Genomic DNA, 18,514 nt, shown 5'->3' with positions numbered 1-18,514 from the left:
AATGTGCCAGGCACTGTCCTAAGTGTTTACACACGTTATCTGGTTTAATCCTCACCCTGACTTGGAAGGAAACTGAGATTCAGAGACATTAAGGCATTTGCCAAGGACACACAGCTAGTGAGTGGGGCTGCCAGGATTCAAACCCTGAGCTGCCTGACTCAAGAGCACCACACCTCGCTGCCTGTGTATGTCCATCGACCTGCAAGTCATTCGTTCATTTGCATCACGGTGCACCTTCTGTGCACCAGGCACCGTGGAGGAAGGTGAGAAAGACTCCGCTCACAGACCCACACGCCCGCAGGCACAATGTCCTGCTGGAAAGGTGACGGAGTCAGGACACAGGGGAGGCTCCATGCCTCGGCCAACAGGCAAGGCGTCCTGTGGGCAGGGCTTGGCCTGCGGGGTTCGGGCCACACAGGGTGGTGGGGAGAGTAGACGTGGCTGCAGTTTCAGTCAAGGGCGGGGGTAAAGGGGGCATGGGGGTGGTGGAGCTCTGTGCTGGCACTGAGGGGAGTGAGGAATTGAGGACCACGCCCTAAGGGACACCCAGGCTCCTCACGGGAGCACCGCACCTTCTTCTTGACTCTTAGGAGAAAGGAAGGAGGAGAGAAAAGGACCAGAGTCAGAGGAAAGGTGTTGTTAGGAGAAGAAGGATGAGGAGGAAGAGGAGTTGGGGTAAGTATTTTAAACAAAGATCCATTTCTTGGGGCTTCTCTGGTGGTGCAGTGGCTAAGGATCCGCCTGCCAATGCAGGGGACACGGGTTCGGGAAGATCCCACGTGCCGCGGAGCAACTAAGCCCATGCGCCACAACAAGAGAAGCCATCACGATAAGAAGCCTGCGCACCGCAACGAAGAGTAGCCCCTGCTCGCCGCAACTAGAGAAAACCCACACTCAGCAACGAAGATCCGACACAGCCAAAAATAACTAAATTAAACAAAGAAAGATCCATTTCTTAACTGCAGCAGTTAGAACTTTTAACACCCTCAAAGGCCCTGCATCTTTAAAAAGAAAAAGTGGAAAGCAGTATTTCCCAAACTTACTAGACCACAAAACTGTCTCTTCAAGAGATGCTGATCAATGTCTAAGGAACACCAAGGGCCCTGAGGCAGCACCTTGGAAACACTGGGTCAGGCACTGGCCTCTTGTTTTGAAATAAAATTCAAGGGCTATTGAATCTGGAAATACCCTCTGAGATAACCTAGCCTGCCTCTCATTTTATAGATTGGGAAACTGAGGCCTAGAGAGGGAAGAAGGCGACAGAGGCAACACAGGACCCCCACAGCCCAGCTGGGACTTGACCTCCCTCACCCCCGTTTGGCCATGGAGGACCTCGGCCGTGCCAGGGTTCCAGGTTTCCATGCAGGTCTCTCTCATCAAACTCTGAGCTCCTCAAAGCAAGGTCTGGCCTCCACCACCTCCCTACCCCAGCTCCTGGCCCAGTGCCCTGCACAGAGGGTACATTCACAAAAGTTCACTGCAGCGTGAGAGGTTTGGGGAGACACCAGGAAGGGCTTTCCGGCAGCTGGGTTCAGATGACAGGAACGAGCAGTCTCCGCTCAGGGCTTCTAAGAAGAGGGCAGAGGCCAACTGCCCTGAGGCAGCGCTGGGCACTGGCCCCGGCTTCCTTGTTCCCGGAGTGGGTGCGGTTGGGAGGGGAAGGAAGACACAGGCCCCAGGAGCTGCCTTCCTGGCGCAGGTCCTCAACCCTCAGCTTGGACCAGAAACAGGGACGGGCGAGAGCGTTTGTCGGGACAGGCCTGGAATGCTGTCCTCCCCCCTCCTCCTCCCCCCACCACCAGCACTCAGGCTCTCCACCTCCAGGAAGCCACTCCTGCCCACCCCAGCCTTCCTGATCTTTCTCCCCTTGGAACTCTGATGGCAACTCCACTCAGGGAAGACTCCCTGAGGTTGTGCTGGGGCCTCGAGAGGCCAAGACCAAGAGGAAGGCATGGCCCTGCCCTCGGGGGAGCTCCCGGGAGGAAGCGGAGACCGGCCTGGACGCCGGGCTGTGCAGTGAGGAGGTGAGGCAACTACGAAGCCATCATCCTCTCCTCCACGGGAAAGTAATACAGGAAAAGAATTCCAACCAGGGCATGTCCGGGAGTGCATCCCCGAAGAGAGGGCCTCTGAGCTGGGCTGCAAGCAGTGACGAGGGGGAGGGGAAACGCAGAGCAAGTGCAAAGGCCTGGGGGGCGGCGGGGAGGCTGTGCCTGGGGTCCAGAGGCAGTAGAGCAGCGTGATCAGAGGCTGGGCTGCGAGGGAAACTGCGGGCACCAGGCCGCGCCCTCCCGTCATTAGCTGGGTGAGCTCGGGCTCATCGCTGAACGTCTCTGTGCCTCAGTTTCCTTCCTAGAAGGAGAATAATGACAGCACCTACTCAGAGAGTTGTTGAGACTCCAGGGACAGAGGGGCCCGGATCTGGGCCGGCCCACAGTGGGGCTGTGGAAGTGTGGGCCTTCGCTGTTGAGGGGCACAGCAGGAGAGGCCTACCCATGAGGAGGTTACCACACACCGCCCTGGTCTGATGCTGGGATTCAACAGGCAGATTACAACACCTGTGCACTTGAACTGAAGTCAGCATTCCCCACCTCTCAGTCCCTAAACTACTTTTTCTAACTACCATTTATTGAGCACTTACTCCACACCAAATGTGTATGTGTGTGTGTTCTTTTTTTTTTTTTTTTTTTAATTTCGCCTCGCCGCATGGCTTGTGGGATCTTAGTTCCCAGAACAGGGATCAAAGCCAGGCCCCAGCAGTGAAAGCGCCAAGTCCTAACCACTGGACCACCAGGGAATTCCCTGTGTATTCTTATTTAATTCTCCCATCCACTTGGGAGACGGTGATATATAAAATCATCAACATTTTATACATGCAAAAACCAAGTCCTGAGAGGTTAACTGCATAATCCACCCAAGGTCATATGGATACTAGTGGCAGGATTTCCTGACTCCAAGACCAGTGCTCTTTCCACTGCACCCGAACCCAGAAGAACACACCTGTCCAGAGGCGGGGGAGCTCCCACCACCCCCCGACCATACACCCACCCAGGCTAAGCTTTTGTCTCAGTCAGTATTGTACCCTTGACCCTGACCTGTGCCCCTCAGCCCTCCCCCTTTCCAATGCACAGCCCCTCCCCTGCCACACCCCACAATTCCCCAGGGTCACTGCAGTTCTGGCCTCCAGCTCTGGGGTCCAGAGCCCAGCACCCTCCCCTCTCCCTGGAGATTTTGGGTCCTGCAGAGGGTCACCGCCGCCTCGGGGTTCCAGAGACCCCAGTGAGGGAAAGCAAGGCCTCCCAGAGAGCTTCAGAAAGGAAACATGTCTGGACCCCATGCCCAGAAATTCAGAATTAGCCAGGCTGCAGGGGGTCCAGGCTTCAGTGTTTCTTTAAGGCTCCACAGTGACCCTAACGTGGAGCGAGATTTAGAAGCGGTACTCAAGGCGATTGCTGGGAGCTGGTCAGAAACGGGGAGCTGGGCCCAGGCCTGAGGAACGAGTGAGAGGACAGCCTGGCCCACGCAGGTCTCACCCCCACTGTGCCTAGAGGTGGTAAAGTGCCTTCCCTGCTCGGCCCTGGCTCGGCTGAACAGGAGATTTCCCCATCTCATCTTGGGGTGTTCTGAGAGACAGGCCAGGCGAGATGATCATCACCCCAGGGGACAGATGAGCGACTGGGACCCAGGACGGGGAGCCAAGGGTGGGCCTTCCACAAAGCAGGACCAGTGCCCCAAGAAGAGGACTCGGGGAGCTAAGGGGTTAAGGGTCACGGCAAACCCGAAGCAGCTCCGCCAGGCAGGGGCATCAGCGGGCTTTGGGCTTTACGTTTGATTGACAGAATTTCATTTGCTCTCCTCCTCTCAGGGGCCCATCTGAGGAGTAAATCTGGGACCAGCTTCACAGAGCCCAGGTTGGATTGCAGAAAAACCCTGATACTCCTGAAAGGCCTCTGCCCAGGGGAGGAAGCCTGAACCTCACCATTCTACTCTCATGCTGGGCCCTCCTTGCTGGGGAGAGAAAACAGGCCAGAGAGTCCACCAGGCACCACACCTCACCCGGAATGGGCAGGTGGGATTCGGGGTGTGGCAAGGGGGTCACCAGCATCCTTGGGGAAGGGTCAGGAATGAGGGGGAAAAGGACCCCTCCCAGCCCGAGCAGGGAAGGGAGCAGAAGCGGGCGCTGGCCAGCAGGTTGTTCTGTCAAGGGCGGAGGCGCCGGTGTCCTCATCCAGGAGCCCTGCCCCTCTCCAAACTCCCTGCTCTCCAGGGATGAATATGGATCCTTCACCCTCCCCTGCTGGAGAGAGCTGGGCCCCAGGGGCCTGCAACAGATGGAGGGGATCAGAGTTGCCCGCGTGGTGGGCAGTGTGTTCACAGCACGGGGTACCCCACCCACGCACAGCCTTGGGTATCTCACGGCACTGTACCCCTGACCCCCTGCAGGCCCACCTGCCTCATCCAGCACCTCTCAGCAGAGAGCCCACACAGCACTGTGGAAACAGGAAGAGAGGGACAGAGAGAGACAGACAGAGGGAAGGGAAGAGAGAGGCCCCTTCTGTCCAGTGTGGCTTTTCTGCAGACCCAGAGCACCCACTGCCACCCCCACCCCCATCCTGGCACAGCTGGGCCAAGGAGGGTAGGGGAGGAGGCGGGGAGTCGAAAGGGGAGCTGTGGGACCCCACACCTGGCTTCCTACCCTCCACAGCCGCCTCTCCCTGCCCCAGGGGGTCTCAGGCCAAGTCACAGACGCCACAGGCACCACACCTCCTCGAGAGGAGGAACCCAGGGGTGGAAGGATGAGCGGGGACCCACCGGGATCGAGAGATGCCAGGCAGGCGGGCAGCAGCGGGTGTCGGAGACTGCTGAGGGTAGCCAGACACGACCGGCTGGAGGCTCGTCCCTCTGTCCCTCTGTCCATCCAGGGCGGCTCCTCTCTGGGCGGTTCTGAGGCCAGGCGGGCGCTGTTAAAAAGCTTTTTATGTGTGTGTGTGTTAATCACATGATTGCCGTTCACCTGTATTTCGAACAAAGACAGCTCACTGTTTCAAGGCCCCGAACAAGAGTCTGGGCACAGGGAAGAGAAGGGAGGCGGGGGGTGGGGGGGGGGGAACGGGGGGGAGGAGGGTTGGCAGCGCCGGGGGTGGCGTCGAGGAAAACTGGGGGGAGATTGTCCAAGGCCGGCGAGCGACAGAAAGAGAAAACCCTTATCAAACTCCTAATTCACTGGGCTCCGAGGGCCCAGACACACTGGCCCGATTGTCTGGCTGGTTGTGTGTGTGCGAGTGTGTGTGTGTGTGTGTATGTGTGTGTGTGTGTGTGTGTTCCAGTGTCCGCTCCTCCCACCCCCAACATGCCTTCGCCTCGTGTGACTACCTCATTGTGTCCCACTACCCACCCCCTCCACCCCCTTGGCCTTTCCCAAGCATGAGGCCTTGCCTAGACCCCCTTCCCAGCCCCACTCCAGACAGGACTCCCTTGGGGTGGCCCTGGGGCCTCGCCCAGCTGCTGAGGAGCTCAGAACCATCCATGGTCGCCAGTGCGGCCCAGGCTCCATCTGTCCTCCACACACACCCTCACCTCTGCCTCAGCACCCACCTTTTGAGAAGAGAGAGGGGCTGCGATCTTTGGAGGAGAGGCCTGGGAAAGCCTTAGGTGATGAGCAGGACAGAAAAATGGAGAGGTCACCCTGCTGGGGAGGGGACTGAGGGGAGAAGTGAGGAGAGAGGCAGGGCAACTCCCCACTCTTTCTCAGGGTGGGGAGGGGGAGACATGATAACCAGGATTGGGACTCACCCTACCAGGGTGGAGGGAGTTGGGTGCCAGGAAGTGGGGCCCCAGAAGCCTTCCAGACCTACTGGAAGAGGACCCCAGCCCAGCTGACGGCCAGCCTCCTGCACATGTTAGTCCTGTCTCTCTATCTTGAGCCAGCCCAGCCCTTGCGGTGCTGGGTGTCCAGTGAGAGGGGACCAGGGGTCAAGCTGGGGCATCTGCACTGGGCAGGGGGTGTGCAGCTTCTCCCGGCCCCACCAGGTATGGACCTGCGATCTTCCTCTCTTGCTGTTTAAGGTGAGAAAGAGAGGGCAGCCCGGGTGCGGGCAGGAGGTGGGGTGAGACAGGCTGGCACTCAATGAGAGGTCTTAAGTGAAGCGACACAGGCCAGAGGCCCCACATGTGACAGAGGCTTCACCTGCCTTCTCCTCATTCCTCCCCAGTCCTCTGCCAACTGCCCATCCGTCCACCTGAGGCAGAGGTGGGGGGGTCCCAGCTGAGCCCAATTTTCCTTCAAGCTACAGGTTGTGACCCTGCCCACCTGCATCCATTGGCTTTCCTGGCCTGACCACCCCACTCCTACACCTCCCAGGATGGGCCTGGGGCAGCAGCGCAGGGAGCGGGAGTTGGGGGGGGCCTGGCGGAGGAGCCCTGAGTGTTGGGGATGAAGGAAAGCGCTGGAGGCTCCACCTTCTGCCCTTCCCTCCCTCCCCTCCCCCTCCCCCTCTCCCCCTCCTTCCTTCCCCAGCCCTCGGCAGCAGCTCAGCGCTCAGTCAGTCTCAGGCTGTCCGGCCAGGGTGGTTGGTGGTGAGGATTCAGGCTCCGTCCTGACAAGGCCGTGGCCTGAAGCTCAGGGCCCCCAGCCCCTCCCTCCCAGCCCACCAGCGTCCCCCACCCAGCCCCGAGCTGGACCGCACACCTTGGGACACGGTTTTCCACTTCCTAAGGACGAGCCCCAGACTGGAGGAGAGGTCCGAGGTGAGTGAGTGCGCAGCCCGCTCCTCCCTTCCGGGGCCCAGGCCTGGGACCCTGCGGTGGGGCGTGGGGTGGCGAGAGGCTGACACCCGCATCTGCCCCCCACGCAGCTCCTCTAGGCACCGTCGGGGGCAGGCGCAAGGGAAGAAGGAAAGGTGAGAGAAAAGGTGGGAAATTCCAGGAGCCAGGATTAGAGCAGAATAAAGAGTCCGTTTTTCTTCCTTTCCATCAACAAACCTCCACCCAAGAGGAGGTTTTAAAAAAAAAAAAAACCCAAACCCACCCACACCAAGAGACGGTTGGGACCAGGTGACGGGAAGACACGGAGGCGGGAGCTAGGAGGCCGAGCCAGGGTCTGGCATGTGCGCGGGGCCCAGGGTTTGCGGTGGGTTTAGGGGGAGCCGGGCAGACGCCACCTCGGGGCTGTGCCTGCGTCGCGTCCCGCGCCGCGCCGCCGTCGGGGCTGCGCGCACGGCTCCCATCGCACCCGCCTTCCCGTCCAGGTGGGCGTCGGACTCTTCGCGAGGACCTCGGCGGCGGGCCCCGGGGAGGCGGCCGAGGCGGCGGCGGCCGGGGGCGACATGGCGGAGGAGCAGGACCTGTCCGAGGTGGAGCTGAGCCCCGTGGGCTCCGAGGAGCCGCGCTGCCTGTCCCCGGGGAGCGCGCCCTCTCTGGGGCCCGACGGCGGCGGTGGAGGCGGCGGATCGGGCCTGCGAGCCAGCCCGGGGCCCGGCGAGCTGGGCAAGGTCAAGAAGGAGCAGCAGGACGGCGAGGCGGACGATGACAAGTTCCCCGTGTGCATCCGCGAGGCAGTCAGCCAGGTGCTCAGCGGCTACGACTGGACGCTGGTGCCCATGCCCGTGCGCGTCAACGGCGCCAGCAAGAGCAAACCGCACGTCAAGCGGCCCATGAACGCCTTCATGGTGTGGGCGCAGGCAGCGCGCAGGAAGCTGGCGGACCAGTACCCGCACCTGCATAACGCCGAGCTCAGCAAGACGCTGGGCAAGCTCTGGAGGTGAGCGCCCCCGACCCGCCTCCGGGGAGCTCCCGCGGGCCCTCTACCTGCGGGTGGATTCGGGCTAGACGGGCACTGCCTGAGCCTTTCTCCTGGGGCAGCCACCGCCTTGATGGTGGGACTGGAAGGCCAGCTGGGTGCATCGGACCCGCCCTTCCCCCAGTACCCCTTTGTGGTTGCGCTTGCTCGGATCTCCAGCGGCCTAGGCCCGGCTCCCCAGCCGGGGCAGTGGGCTGGAAGGCGCCCCCTCGCGGTTGGAATTCTGTCGGTGGCAGGCGCTCGGGCCTGGGTTTCTTGGGGCGAGAGTGAAGGCGGAAGGGAGGGAAGGCTGGTGGAGGACTCCACACCACAGGGCTCCACTAACCCCTTTCCTACAGGCAAGCCACTCAAGGGTGCCACTGCCACCGGTCAGGGGGATTCGAGGGAAACGCTTGGGAAAGAACTGAAGGCCAGGCTGGAGAGGCAGGGAAACTGAGGCAGCCAGGTGGAAGGCTGGGGAAGTGAGATGGGGGGCGGGGGGGCAGACAAGGAATTCAGATCCAGGTCTTTGAAAGGGTGAGGGATGGAGAACTGCTGAGGACAAATCGGCCACTGCAGGATCTTGTCCTACCCCAGCTGCCTTCTCTGTGCCCTTCTGACCACCCCTCCTTCAGGCCAGGGGCTTCTTCTTCCCCCAGGGACAGGGACACATGCAAAGAAGCCTCCCCCTCCCACCCGGCCCCAGAGCTGCCAGGCCCGTCTCTTCCCCTCCCTCCCTCTCCCAGTCCAGGCGCCATCTTCTTTTCCAGGGCCCCACCCAGCAGTGAGTAACCTCCTACCACTCCAGCCCTAGACCTGAGAGCCCTGGCCAGGAGGAAACGTTGGTGCCTTGCCTACCCAGGGTCCCTCAGAGTCCCAGGTTCTCTGGAAGCAGCCCAAACCTCTGGGGAAAACATCCCTCGAGGAGGAAGTCGGCCTCACCTCAGGTCTGGGGCTTAGGCTGGCCCCTTGGGGATATGTTGTTGACCAGGGCAACCCCACGCCCCAAGAAGTCCTGGGCAGCTCAGAATGAGAGCAAGGGCTCCAGAAGATGCGCGTCTGCAGAGGTTACCTGATTCCCCACTGGACTGCCCAAGAGATAGGCCCAGAGAGGCAAAGGGACCACCAAGGCCACGTAACAGCTTGTGGCAGAGCCAGGGCCAGAACCGAGGTCTCCTGACTCTCCGTCCAGTGGTCTTCCCACACACCATCCTTGGTGACAGAAGTGGGTCACGCCTCCACTCTAAGACATGGTCAGGAGGTTGTGAGGGTGAGGGCAGAGGAGAGCAGGAGTGAGGAGCATCTGAGTTGCAGAAAGTTTGGGTTTTGTCAGAGGAGCCTGCCACCCTCCTGCTGCTGCCCTCCCCTTGCCGGCCCCAGCACAGTGGAGACTGGCCTAGAAGGCCAAAGGCTTAAGGTGGTGGAAGGAGCAGGAGGGCCCCCAAGAGACCCAGAGGAATTCCCATCCAGCCCCCTGGCCCCGTCCTTGGCCATGTGTTTGCTAAAGGCCTGGTGCTCCTGCCCCTCCCGCTCTCAGCGCTCTGCTCACCCCAGGAGGTGCTGGGCTCAGTGGCCAACCTGCTGCGTGGACTCAGAGGGTCTAACCCTGCCCAGGAGCAGAAGTCAAAGCTAGCTCCTCTGCCCAAGGTCCACCCACACTGTGGCAGGGCTCAGCGAGGCCAGTACCCTTGGTGCCATGGGACAGAGAAGAGCAAGTGAGAGACAGACAACCAGGAGGGAGACAGGCAGACAAAATAGGCCCTGGGGACCACGAGCAGACCACAGTGTGGGCCCAGTGAGGGCATCAAAGTGAGGATGGACACCCTGCTTCTCCCCCATGCCATTGCCAAGGATTTAAAATTGGACCCTCCATTGTCCCTGTCTGTCCCTGTTCCCTTAGCCCAGAACTCCAGGCATGGGCTCCCTCAGAAGGATTTGTTCCTGGCCGCCACCCAAGCTGTGCACACAGGGGCCCAGGATGCCCCCCAGGGGCCAACCTGGGGTGGGGCAATCAGGAAAGCAGGCACTGCTTACTCAGGACCCAACCCCAGACAATGGCAAGGATCAAAGGCTACGCCAACAGGGGGCGGGCTACCTAGATCCTGGGTGGGGGCCCCAGGAAACATCTGTATATGCACTGGGCTGGCCAGTCTCTCCAGGGGCTCCTCCTGAAATCCTCCCCCCGGCCCAGGCTCATGACTCCCAGGCTGTCAGGAAGCGGTATGGTTATCTGGGCAGAACTGGAAATCAGGGGCCCTATACCTGAGAAGAGAAAGACATGCATACAGACTGTGTGGGGTGCTGGAAGGGGGTTGGGGTCAGACACACCAGCGTCCAGGTCCTGGCTTCTAAGTGGCTGGGGGAGCGCCGACAGTCACGCTAACCTTCGGTGCCCGCCTGGGAAAGGACTGTTAGCTGTTGTTCACGTGGTGCTGGGGGTATATAGGTTGACCTGCCCGGAGAGAATAATTACAGCAGGCTGGAGCCTCTCCCGACCCCCAGGTCCCTTCCCTGACAGGAGCAGGTGAAGTGGCAGCCAGTGCCCCACCGTGGAAGCCCCCCAGATGGGGACTCCAGTTTGGGTGGGGAACCAGCCTACCCCCTCCCCATCCCTATTCCAGACCTTGGAGACCCAGAGATGAAGTGAAGTGCAGATGAATATGAGGTTTGTAGTTAGAGCTGTGGTGACTGAGGGCTGGCACTGGAGTCAAGATTAAGTTTGGGATTGGGTTTATGTGGTGGGGCAGGGCGGGTTTGGGGTCAGGAGAGAGCCTGAACAGAGCCGAGATTGAAGGTCTGGGTGCGGCTGGGTGGTTTGGGGGTGAGGTTAGCATTGGGCTAAAGCTGGCCATCCCCCCACCCCGCCCCCGGGTTAGATTTCTATCGAGGTTAGGGTACTGCTGGGAACCAGCATGGGAGGTGCCAATGGGATACAGTGTTGGAATCTTCCCTCTCTTCTGGCCTGTGCCCCGGCTCCGTGCCCCCTGCCATTTTCTTGCTGATTCACATCCGGTTGCCAGCTGGACAGAGGGCACAGGGAAGGTTTGGGGTGGGAGAGGGAGTGCAGTGTCCCCAGCCATCCTGGGAGCCTCTGTGCCGGGGCCACAGCTGGCTGAGGCGCCCTCACGTGCAGCTTCTTCTCCCCTCACCACACACACACCATTGGGCCTGCCCCACCTACTCCCCTGGGCTGGCTGGGGTTGGGGGGTGGGCACAGCTGGGGTGAAAAATGCTGCATCCCACTCCCTCACTCCTGAGGCCTTGGTCTGGGGTCTCCATCCCATCACTCAGCTAGAGGGACCCTTGGTGAAAGTTGCACTAGGGCTGGGCCGGGTGGCCTAGGGGGAGGGCAGCCAGGGGAGGCTAAGCTGCAGAGGAATGCCGCTGCCCGCTAGGAGGTGCCTGGTATGACCACCCCCTCCCATCCTGGGCAGGGAGGGCTCAGCCTTCTGCTGACTGGGTGAAGAGGGCGCCCACTGCAGGGGGGGGGCGGGGGCGGGCAGCTGGAGAGAGAGGCCCTTTGGGCCAAAGGACAGAGCTGCTCCCACAGAGTCCCTTATGTCTCGGAGTCTGAGTCTGTGTTCTTTCCCCTGAGCCCCTCTTTGAGGTACCCCATCCTGCCCTCCTCACCCTGGAGCAGCCAAGCCCTGAACTCCCCTGGCCCCAGCCCTGGCCTGAGGCCGGAGTACCCCTGCCTGAAGTGGGCAGGGGTACTGTCTTCAGGGGCTGCCTTCCATTGGCTGGGCTTGGACTGGGGAGAAGGTCTGTCTGCCCCTGTCCAGGGTCTCAGAAGAGAGTCTAGCTTCCTTTACCCTCCGTCACCCCCCTGGACAAGGAGATCTGATCTCCCCCAGGAGGCAGGGGCCCCTACATAGTAAGGGACACTCACATCCTGCCCTCTAGGCCCCACCACACTGGGATTCACAAAAATCCGGATTCTAGAGTTGAGGGGTTCCACGCCAGGTCCTCCTGTCCACCCACCCCACAAGCAGCATTAGAATCGCACCTGTTTCTCGAGGTGCCAGTCCCCCATCCCCAGGTCTGGTGCACAGCGCTTCACAGCCATTATCTTGGCCAATCCCACACCTGGTGAAGTAGGTATTATCATCCCCGTTTTATAGGTGAAGAAACTAAGGCTCAGAGAAGTGACTTGCCCACGGTCACACAGCTAGTAAGTAGCAGGCACTGGGCTCTTCCCCCTCACCATGCTGCTTCTGTTTGCACACCTCCAGTCTCAGGGAGCTCACCCCCTAACGAGGCAGCCAGCTCCACTTGCAGACAGCTTTGACGATGAGAAAGATTTTCCCTTCCTTGAGCTGAAGGAAGCTCTATGCCTCCCGTAAGCTCTATTCTAACTCCGTCCTCAGGGGCTGCCAGGAGCAGCAGGCGGATTCCTCTCTCAGACTCCAGCCCCCGAGAGATCTGGGGCAGAGATCACTGCCCTCTGAGGCTGTGGTGCCTTGGGCTCACATGTTCCAGTCCATAAATCAAACGGCACAGCCCCCTGCCCGCTGGGCTCCCCGTCCCGGGGCCTCATTTCCTCCAGGGCAGACACTCATGATGTCTCCCCCTCTGCTGCCTCCCCCAACCACCCCACCCCAGGCTGCTGAACGAGAGTGACAAGCGCCCCTTCATTGAGGAGGCCGAGCGGCTCCGCATGCAGCACAAGAAGGATCACCCAGATTACAAGTACCAGCCGCGGAGGCGGAAGAACGGGAAGGCGGCCCAGGGAGAGTCAGAGTGCCCAGGCGGGGAGGCCGAGCAGGGCAGTGCTGCTGCCATCCAGGCCCACTACAAGAGCGCCCACCTGGACCACCGGCACCCGGGCGAGGGCTCCCCAATGTCAGATGGAAACCCTGAGCACCCCTCGGGTGAGCACGGAGCTGGGAGCTTGGGTGGGGGGAGGCTGGGCAGTGGGGAGAGGCAAAGGCTGGATGGCTTGAGACCCGAGGCTCTGGGAAGGGCTGGCCGGGCTGGGTGGTTGCCCAGCTGGGGTGCAGGGGTCCAGAGGGAGCTCAGTGGGGACTCAGGTGTCAGGGGAGGCGGCTGGGCAAGAGGGCTCTGACCAGGACTGATAGAAGGGGCACTGCTTTGGGGTGAAGAGACCAGTTAAGGAGGCCATGGAGGCCAGTGGGGGAGTTACACCAAAGAAAAGTGGGACAGGACAATTCTTGAGAAATGGGAGAGCAGATGAAGGGGAGGTCACTGCCTCTTTCCTACCTCCCAGTCTGATGGGGGAGACACGGCATGTGACATTGAGCACGTGCCATGGATGAGCCAGACACAGGGTATCCTGTTTCCTTCTCATTAATGATAATAACAGCTAACATTAATTGAGTACCTACTGTGTGCCAGGCACACATTCAATCACTCTAAACTGTGATGAGGCAGTCACACTGCCTGGGGTTAGACCTCAGCTGGGGCAAATTACTCTCATTTTACAGAGAAAAAACTCTACAGAAAACTGAGAGTAACTTGCCATACAGCTAAGGTCTAAGCCCAGGTGGTTTGGCTCCGGGGCCTCTGCTGGCACCACAGCTGCCTCACTTGTGTTCATAGCATACAGAACACCGTGCTTGGGGTCAGACACGTTGGCAAGTCTCAGTGAGCAGAGCTCTGCCTTCAGAAGACACGCTCCGAGTACTCCTTTGTGCCAGACCTGGAAGCAGACACCAGGCATACAAACGAGAAGCCATGGTCCCTGGCCTCAGGAGCCCACTCTAGAGGGATGAAAACAACTGAATTAAGTACAGGATGAAACAAGTGCACACAAAGCCCATGAGGGGGCATGACCTCTAGGGAGGAGTCTTCGACCTGTCCACCCAGTCGGTCTCCAAAAATACCCAGCTACCCACCAGACTCTGGTCAAGGAAAGCTTCCAGAAGGAGGCCATGTCTGAGCTGCTTGGTATCATCTTTGTTTTACTGATAAGGAAACTGATGAGAAGATAGGGGGTCTGCCCAGGGTCACACAGTAAGTGACAGAGCCAGGATTCAAACTCAAAGTCTAGACACTCTGGCCAGCCCAGGACTCAGCATTGCCTCTGGTCTGATGGAGGCACAGGCCTGCCCTCAAGGAGCGCCTGGTTTCTGAGACCATGAACATGTTCTCTCTCCGATGGGATCCTCAATCCAGCCATTCCGCCCTCACACTCCTTCAGAGCTTCAGGGACACAGACCCACCAGAAGACCTTGGACCTTGTACAGAACAACCAGCTCACTATATTACTGTGGGCCTGGGCTTTCTCTTCCCCTTCAACAGCTCAGCTACTCCTCCTCAGTGAGACCTTCCCCACGTCCCCAGGGCAGGGTGAGCAGCTTCCTGCACTGGTCCCCTGAGCCCTTCACACATCCCCTCATCACAGCACTTCGGATGCTGCCCTCTAGCCACGTGTGGGTCCCTGGATCTCCCCCAAGACTAGGAGCTTGTGCAGACAAGGACCCATTTGATTTACGTTTGTATCCCCTACGCCTGGCACAGTGCCTGGCACTTAGCAGTGCCCCCTAAGTGTTTGCTGAATGAATATGTGAATGAGCAAATGGACAGACAAAGGAACGGGGTAGAGCAGGTCACTTATCTCATTGCTCTCCTGAACAGGCAGGGAGAAAGCTGGAGGAACAATGGGACAGCGCAGTGTGTGATGGGAGTTGAGAGCATGGTCGGGGGCACTGGGTCAGAGGGAAGCTTTCCTTGAATAAGGGGCACTTGAGGTGGCCTTGGGAGGATGGAGGGGGTTGGAGGTGACACATCGCTGTTCAGGGCCCAGGGCTGGAGGAGGCCCAGGCAAGCCAGCAAAAGTGATGAGGGCGGGAGAGGTCAGCAGAGGGAGCGGCCAGCAGAGGCTGAGTGTGCTTAACAGAGAACAGGCGAGCCCAGACCTACAGGCCAGACCCCATCGGGCTCAACAGTTAAGGAACAATGGGAGCAGGGAGGGAAGCCAACTTCAGCTGGTGTGAGGAAGAACTTTCCAATGGGAAGGGCTTCTCAAAATGAAGCAGGCCTCTCCAGGAGGTGGGTGACATGTGGGAGTCCTATTTTGGTAGGAGACAGGACTCATTCCTAAGATTGGGGAATTTCATAAATAACTGGAGATCAACCCAAGATCATTACATAATTACATGCCACCTCGGGCTGCCCAGACATGTAAAACTTACAAGGTCATGCAGTGATCAGTCCCTCAGCCTCTGGAGGCATCTTGTCTGAAAGTGAACCATCAGAATCCTGCAGCCTCTGACCTCGGTTCCTGCTTTCTCTCTCTCTGTCTCCCTACCCCGCAGGCCAGAGCCATGGCCCGCCAACCCCTCCGACTACCCCAAAGACAGAGCTGCAGTCGGGCAAGGCAGACCCCAAGCGGGATGGGCGCTCCATGGGGGAGGGCGGGAAGCCTCACATCGACTTCGGCAACGTGGACATCGGTGAGATCAGCCACGAGGTAATGTCCAACATGGAGACCTTTGATGTGGCTGAGTTGGACCAGTACCTGCCGCCCAACGGGCACCCGGGCCATGTGGGCAGCTACTCGGCAGCTGGCTACGGGCTGGGCAGCGCCCTGGCTGTGGCCAGTGGACACTCTGCCTGGATCTCCAAGCCTCCAGGTGTGGCTCTGCCCACGGTCTCGCCACCTGGTGTGGATGCCAAAGCCCAGGTGAAGACGGAGACCGCGGGGCCCCAGGGGCCCCCGCACTACACTGACCAGCCGTCCACCTCGCAGATCGCCTACACCTCCCTCAGTCTGCCCCACTATGGCTCTGCCTTCCCCTCCATCTCCCGCCCCCAGTTTGACTACTCTGACCATCAGCCCTCAGGACCCTATTATGGCCATTCAGGCCAGACCTCTGGCCTCTACTCGGCCTTCTCCTACATGGGGCCCTCACAGCGGCCCCTCTACACGGCCATCTCTGACCCCAGCCCCTCAGGGCCCCAGTCCCACAGCCCCACACACTGGGAGCAGCCAGTATATACGACACTGTCCCGGCCTTAAAGAAGGCCCTGTTACCACCACCCTCGCCCTGCCCCTTCCCCCAGCCCTCGCGCCCTGTTCCTCGCCCATCTCAGGCCCGGTGGCGGCTGTGGAGGCAGCTGCAGAGGCTGACAGCTGAGGGAAGGCCTTCTGTCTGGCCCACTGCCTTTGATGACCCCACCCCGTCCTATCCAGACTCCAGCCCAGGCACAGCCCTGGGCTACTCGGCTGGGCAGAGGAGAAGGAGGTTGCTTGTTGCCCCAGACTGAAAAACGAGGGGCTGCACCTTCCCCCCAGGAATGACCCTCGATCCCAGGATCTGAGCAGGCCCCGCTCACCCTCCTCTGGGAGGAGGGGAAGCATCCAGGGTCAGATGGGAATTGGAGGCCTTGCCACTCCTGTGCCCATGTTTCCTCTTCCGTGGGCAATAAGGGGACTGACATAACCCGTGCCACCCGTGCCATGTGCCTAAGAGCAAGGCCAACCAGAGACCTGTGTCAGTGCCTGCAGCAGGCTCCGTCTGCCCCTCGGGGGCTGAGGACAGTTCTGAATAGCCTCGAGGGAGAGGGGGTGGGGTGGGAGCTCAGAGGGAGGTCTCCTCAACCCTTCAGTGCCCCCTCCCCTCCTGAACACAGGAAGGAATTGGCACAGAGGCCCCCAGATCCAATTTCATGCCAGTAACCTCATTCTTTGTCTAATGGAGAAAGAGGGCCCAGGTCCTACTCCACTACAAGTTCCCAGACCTTGAGGCACATCCCAGGAGATGAGGCAGGGACCCCAGGAAAGGATTCGGAGACAATTCACAGAGCCTTCCTCCTGGCTCCCCACCAACTCCCTCTCCCCTCACCAGGCTCTGTGGCCCCTGCTCTGTCAGCCCCAACTCCTAGGGCTTCCCAGAGTTATAGGCTGCTCAGGCCCAAACCCTCGGTTCCAGGGGGAGACCCAGGGCCCAGCACCCAGGTTGCTGGCAGCAGGCTGAAGACACTAAACTCCTGACATGTACATTCTGCCCTGGCCTTTTGCCCTTTGCCTCCCAATGGTATTTGAATAAAGTATGTAGCTCTGTTCTGCCCCTATTTTCCTGTTCTGCAGCCCCCCAATCCACATGTAACTCATTACTGCCCCCCCTCTTATTTATCTCAGTAGCTCCCTCTCCCCCTTCCCCTCTGCTAGGTACTCTAGCCCCTATTAACTCTGCATTAAGCATTCTACATAATAAAATTAAAGGTTCCAGTTACCTGCTTGGTGGGCCTGACCTGGCCTGTCTCTTGGTCTCTTATCCCTGTACCTGTGCTTTTTCAAACACTTTCTGAAAGTGGCTAGGGGTAGAATGCAAAGAACAGACAATCCAAAGGTCTCCTCTCTCCCAGTGCAGCAGGTTAGGACAACTGGCATCGCAGTGGGGTCAGTGTGTGCTCCGAACTGAGGCCTCAGATGGGAGCTCTGTCCCCAGCCCAGCTGTGCCCACATTGCAGGTGGGCCACTTGCTGACCCAGCTGGAACTCAGCGAGAGCGCCTTCCAAGCAGCCCTTTCTCGCCCAGCAGAGAGGGGGCCTTGCAAAGAATTCAAGGAACAAGTATTTGAAAGGTAGATCAGGCCTGATGTCTTGCTGTCTGCAGCCAGCAGGCCTCGTCCTTTAGGATGGGTGGATGGGCCTTCTCTCACTGTACCCTCCACTTGCCACCTCCCCCAATAACACACACACACACACACTTGTCCAACACCAGGATCTAGCCGAGTCCTCATAGCAGCTGCCATCTAAGTATAAACCAGGATGGCAGACGTGCCATCTAATCCTTCAGGGCTTCCTCCCCAAAAGCTCTTTGCTCAGCGGAATTCCAGCCTGCACTCTGGCGCCAGGAGCTCCTCCACCTCAGGGACAGGGGAAACCTCTTCCCCTCTTCCCCGTGCTCCATTGATAGACACCTCCAATGGCTGGAAGTCCTTCCTTACACTCAGCTCATTGTAACAGTAATAGCTACCATGTACTGGGTGCTCCCTGGCCAAGTGCTTTATATCCTTCAGGCCTATGAGGGAGTGGGTCCAATCGTTATCCCCATTTCCCAGACGGGGACCTGACACTTTGAGAGGTGGGTGCTAAGAAGTGCTGGTGCAGATTTTGAAGCCAGCTGACTCCAAAGCTTGCGCCCTTAACCATCTCTTCCACCTGCCCTACTTCCGCTTGTAATCTGAAGCGATGCTTCTTTCACGGCTCCAGACCAGCATCCCCAGATCTTGTATCTATTTCTTCTGTCTGTGGGCTCCAGCCCCTCACCTCCTAGTCAGGACCTTGGGCGGGGTAGAGAGCACCAAGAACTAGCCCAGTCCTCCCGAGTGGCCAGACTGCCACCTGGAAGCTATGTCATGCAAGCTCTTCAGGCCACTTCGCCAAAACCGCTGGCTCCCATGAAGCGGAGTGGTAACTACAAACCCCTGCTCTTGTAGATGAAACCCGCGGCCAAGTCAGACCATCTGTATACAATAGGTTTTCTAGTGTTTTGTTGATGTTGTTGTGTTGTAGATAAATGCAGGATTTTATATTGATCTTTAACAGATTTCATCTTGTTGCATCTGACCATTTCCCCACCTATATTAAATCCTTCAGAATTCTGAATCCAACTTATAGTTCTCCTGAGCTTTATGTCTGAAACTTGAATATCCTCATTCAGGTCACTAATGAAAAAAGGTTGGAATGAAGAGGGACATGCCCTGTGTACACCACTAAAAACCTCTCCATCTATTCTATTATCTATACTCTTAGGGAAAAGACTGTCCA

The 18,514-nt window shown here is 59.1% G+C and overlaps 1 protein-coding gene and 1 pseudogene across 1 annotated transcript; one reads left to right on the top strand and one right to left on the bottom strand.

Annotated features, from left to right (window-relative positions):
• Positions 1-3,843: 3,843 nt before the first annotated feature.
• On the bottom strand, positions 3,844-7,327 carry LOC132373796 (uncharacterized; annotated as a pseudogene).
• Positions 6,585-16,930, top strand: SOX10 (SRY-box transcription factor 10). Its single transcript, XM_059934850.1, has 4 exons — positions 6,585-6,747; positions 7,248-7,759; positions 12,380-12,648; positions 15,055-16,930. The coding sequence occupies exons 2-4, from the start codon at positions 7,326-7,328 to the stop codon at positions 15,756-15,758; spliced, it is 1,407 nt and encodes a 468-aa protein (XP_059790833.1). The 5' UTR covers positions 6,585-6,747; positions 7,248-7,325; the 3' UTR covers positions 15,759-16,930.
• The last annotated feature ends 1,584 nt before the right edge of the window (positions 16,931-18,514 follow it).

The sequence above is a fragment of the Balaenoptera ricei genome, chromosome 10 (assembly GCF_028023285.1).
Source record: "Balaenoptera ricei isolate mBalRic1 chromosome 10, mBalRic1.hap2, whole genome shotgun sequence".
NCBI classification, from domain to species: Eukaryota; Metazoa; Chordata; class Mammalia; order Artiodactyla; family Balaenopteridae; genus Balaenoptera; species Balaenoptera ricei.
The sequence above is the reverse complement of the archived record's forward strand: the minus strand, read 5'-3'. Positions and strand labels throughout refer to the sequence as shown.